We start from the raw sequence: 4,810 nt of genomic DNA, 5'->3' as shown, positions 1-4,810 counted from the left end.
GAAAAGAACGCACTCCAATGCTGTGTTGTCGTGCCCGGCGCAGGGATATCCTGTTCCCTCCTTTAGGTAATGACATAGCACAGGAAAAATGTAATTAGATCCGATACGTCTTGTAAGACTTATATTTCAATTTAAAATAAATCGATTACTTATTGCTTTTTATTACTCACGGATTTTTTTGGTTTCGATTTATTATTTTTGACAATACAATGATCGATTTGTTACTTCAATCCGAAATAAAAGATTAATCTTGAGCTTGAGTAATATGTATATGGAAAGAATGGTTTTGTGCTGAAGTATTAAAAAATTTAGCTAAATTCGGATCTAAAAATAATTTATTGGATTATCAAAATAATTATGTAAGACATTCAAGTTTATTGTTAGAATGTCAAAATTTTTTGCGACATTGCTTAAATTTCCTACATAATTATTTGGATGGTTTAACAAAATTATATATTTTCAGATTTATATCTAACTAAATTTTTAGATACTTTTTAGAGCAAAATCGTTCTTTCCATATACAATTAATTATATAAGATCCAAATTGGTTGATTGCATGAACTTTGTAATCGTCAGAGCCGATCGGAACTAAAGCCCCGGCTCTCACGAACGAGATAAGAGGGGGATGGCTGAAGAAGAGAGCAAATTCAAGCGCAGTATTACCATGTCCGGCGCAGGGATATCCTGTACCCTCTTTTAGGTAAAGTTACCGCAGTTAATAAAAACTGTTGCGTGTCACTTTTTCTGATTTCTCGATGGCTTTTGTTCGCTAGAACCGGTCGGCAGCAAAGCGCCGGCGTTGACAGGCGATTTGAAAGGTGGATGGAAGGAAAGAAGGGCGGGCTACACGGTCATATTGTTCTGCCCAGCTCAGGGCCACCCTGTGCCCAATTTTAGGTAAACTTCTTTAATGCAGGAAAACACGTGTAATTTTGAAAAATGCGGAAAATTTTTTTCTTGAAAAAGAAACTTTCAAAATATTTTTTTTTTAATGTATAAGTCATTTTCTTTATCTCCGGTTTTGTTTGAAACATTTTCGTTTTCTGAATCGTTAGAACCGATTGGAAGTAAAGCACCGACGCTGATTGGCGAAATGAAACGCGGGTGGAAAGAGACAATTGTGAGATCCAGCGTAGTACTGATGTGCCCTGGTCAGGGTCACCCTGTGCCCAGTTTTAGGTAACAACATTGTCGCGCGATTCCTTTTTTAAGAAATTAAGGCTCGATTACATCAACGTTACTTTTACTTTAAATAAAGGCTTAAAATTTTCTTTCTCTCTCTTTTTAAAATCGAGAGAGAGAAAGAGAGAGAGAGAGAGAGAGAGAGAGAAAGAGAGAGAGAGAGGGAGGAGAGGGAGAGAGGGAGAGAGGGGAGAGAGAGAGAGAGAGAAAGTTCTAATAATAAGTAAATTATAATAACGTGTAATTGGTGTAATTGGGCCTAAAATGTATTGTTACGTCGATAGAACCAGTCGGCACTAAGGCACCTTCGATTTTGGGAGAGAAGGGCAGTTTGATGGAAAGGCATACCGACATACACATCGTGATTCTCTGTCAAGGGCAAGCTTACCCTGTGCCAGCGTTCAGGTAAATCATATGGGCGAATTATATCGACTGAAATAATTCTTTTCTTAATCACGTCAGTAACGATATCTATTTTGCTGAAAATAAATTTTAGGATAATTTCTTTATTTTTCTACTGAAAAAAATGTTTTGATATGTATATGTATAACCATTTATTATGTTGATATACGACTAACAAAAACTTTCATTTTTCATTAAAAAATTGTTGTTCTCATCAAAATTTGATTAGAGTAATATAATTTTTAAATGAAAAAATAAAAAAATTTTTGTTAGTTACATATCAATAAAATAAATGGTTATACATATTAAACATTTCTTTCAGTATAATATATTGTATTATACATCAAAGATCTATAATTTATTTGTGTAAAGAACCGGTAGGCAGTAAGGCGCCTTCCGTCACGGGTGACGCGAAACGATGGCTACGAACTAAATTGATGATCGGATTTGCGATGCAGTGCCAAGCGCAGGGTCACCCAGTACCGGCGTTCAGGTACTTACAGCGTGATTGTGCCTTTTATTGATTTGTACATCATTAATGGGAGTTCGTGGTGTAGTCAGAATGGTGGAATAATAATCGTGGCTCACTTTATTTTTTGTGAAAAAATATTTTCACATCTTAGAAATGCAAATTTTTACGAGGTAACTTTTAATTCGGAAATCGATCTATGCGATTCTTATATTATCAGAGCCAATGGGAGCGAAGGGGCCGAAATTCTCGAGTGATGATCGCGTCAACTCATTTATACGTGCTGCAGGAAATGCATCGAGTTTACACTGTCCTGCGCAGGGGTTCCCCGTACCGTCGTTCAGGTAATTAAGAGAATGAAAAATTATCGGAGGATATTCAAATGATTTTCTCGCTTCGCTCCAGAGCCCGTGGGATCGAAGGCGCCTGCCTTTCAGAGCGATGCGAAAAGCAGCACTTATGTAAGAAATGCGAAATCGTCACTCGCGCTAACTTGCGCCGCTCAAGCATCGCCACCTCCAACTCACAGGTAATGATGTTAACAAACTGGACATAGAGATCGCGTAATTTGGATTTTGATAAAAATGATTGCTAAAGTAGAAGTATTATAATGCACAATTTGTTGTTTTTGAATTATGGTCAATAATTTACATTCCTCTTATATCTTATTAAAGCAAATTTGTAAATTTGTAAATCTTTTTATCATTGATCTTTTATCATTAATAATTACAAAACAATTTTTTAAATTATTTTTATATTCTATTATTGTATATCTATCTTTCATTTGTATTTTTATTATCTTCGCCTTCTTTTTTTTTGGATAAATATTTTAATTTTAGTAAATTATTTAATAAGAAATTACGGCGGTGGCGCATTTTGTCCTGACGTTTTATCAGATGTCATTTTAAATTAAATAACAAATTTCGTTTCCACGCTAGAGCCAGCAGGTCGTGTATCTCCAAAATTTCCGAAATCTGCAAAAAGTGATTCATTCGAGGTGGCGAATGGTGCTATGATAAGTTTATTATGTGATGCACAAGCATTTCCTGCTCCCGGATTTAGGTCAGTCATCGATATATTTAGTTAATTTTGTCTATATATATATTCTATGCGGTTCTTATTCTTAATTGAATTTTAGTAGGCTTATAATATATAATATTGTACGGCGGTAGCTCGTTTTGTCCAGCATAGATATATCATTTTAAGAAAAGTAATAAATATTGTTTCTATGTTAGAGCCAGCAGGTCATGTATCTCCAAAATTCCCGAAATCAGCAAAAATTGATTCATTCGAGGTGGCGAACGGTGCCATAATAAGTTTGTTGTGCGACGCACAGGCATTTCCTGCTCCCGCGTTTAGGTTAGTCCATCAATATATTCACTTAGTTTACACACACACACACACACACACACACACACACACACACACACATCTGTATTATGTGGCATCTTCTTATTCTTATTTTAAAAAGAAAATACAAGTATTGCTTGGCGGTGGCGCGTTTTAAAAACGTATTATTCTAAGAGAAATAATAAATTTTACGTGTTAGAACCGGCAGGTCGAGTGTCTCCAAAATTTCCGAAAATGGCAAAGATCAATTCCTTTGAAATAGCGAGTGAAGCCGAAATCAGTTTATTGTGCGATGCTCAGGCATTTCCTGCTCCCACATTTAGGTCAGTCTATATGTACATATTTATAAATATATCGGCATTTTTGAAATATATTTTACGTAACATTTATTCAGTTTAATTTTAACAAATTGATAAATAAATGTTATATGGCGGTAACGCGTTTTGTCGTAACGAAAAAGTTATGAAAAATAAAATTTATGTGCATTAGAGCCAGCAGGTCGTGTAGCCCCAAAATTCCCGAAAACGGCAAAATCCAATTCCTTCGAAGTGACGAATGATGCCGAAATTAGTTTATTGTGTGATGCACAGGCATTCCCTGCTCCCGCATTTAGATCAGTCCATCGACATATTTAATTAAATATATTTTCGTAAAGCTTGTTCTTGCTTTTTCGATACAATTCTCGTAACATTATCGTTCTGTAGAACCTGTAAACGGTGCTAAGCCTCGAGTTGCTTCCATATCTAAATATGATGTTCTCGCGAATGTCGTCGGAGTGGCTGTAACAATGTTGTGCCCCGCGCAGGGACACCCTCTTCCAGCTTATAGGTATTTACAATTATTTATTGTAATCTGTAGCAAAGCCTTTTCTCCGTTTCATCAATTTTATTCGCGATTAAAAATATAGCTTCGATATAGCTCTTTTCTTGGCAAAGGATAGCTTTATTCACTTTAAGTCTTAAGCGATTTATATCAATCAACATACCTTGACTTGTTTTATCGCTTTATTGTTTACGTATCTAGAGCCAGTAACTGGTGCAGCACCGAAAGTGCCACCAACAGCTAAAATAACTGTCCTCTCAATCGCGTCGCGAATTGCCATGGTAATGCTGTGTCAGGCTCAAGCGAATCCACTTCCTGTCTTCAGGTACGCCAACGTAAACGCAATACAAATATTGGCTCTTGATAAGAATTTCCTTATCCGGGATGGAAATTAAATGAAAATACAGTGAAGAGATTAAGTGAAGACACCGTTCTAAATGGAATGTACACATGTAAAAAAAGTATTTGATTCCAGATTCTTCAAGAAAAGATTTTCTAAGAAAACTAAAAATGTTTAATCTTTAACATTGATTAAACATTGATTTTAAACATTAATTGACTTTTTACAAGTCAGGAAATAGAAAC

At 35.6% G+C, this 4,810-nt stretch overlaps 1 protein-coding gene across 1 annotated transcript in view; it reads left to right on the top strand.

The window, feature by feature from the left end:
- The first annotated feature begins 1,516 nt into the window (after positions 1 to 1,516).
- Positions 1,517 to 4,810, top strand: part of LOC108690964 (Down syndrome cell adhesion molecule-like protein Dscam2) — a 37,330-nt gene continuing 34,036 nt past the window's right edge. The window contains 1 exon segment of the mRNA XM_018198522.1: positions 1,517 to 1,587. Coding sequence (XP_018054011.1) covers positions 1,517 to 1,587 — 71 coding nt within the window.

The sequence above is a fragment of the Atta colombica genome, unplaced genomic scaffold (genome assembly GCF_001594045.1).
Source record: "Atta colombica isolate Treedump-2 unplaced genomic scaffold, Acol1.0 scaffold38, whole genome shotgun sequence".
In the NCBI taxonomy this organism is placed as follows: Eukaryota; Metazoa; Arthropoda; class Insecta; order Hymenoptera; family Formicidae; genus Atta; species Atta colombica.
This window is presented reverse-complemented; position numbering and strand designations above follow the sequence as displayed.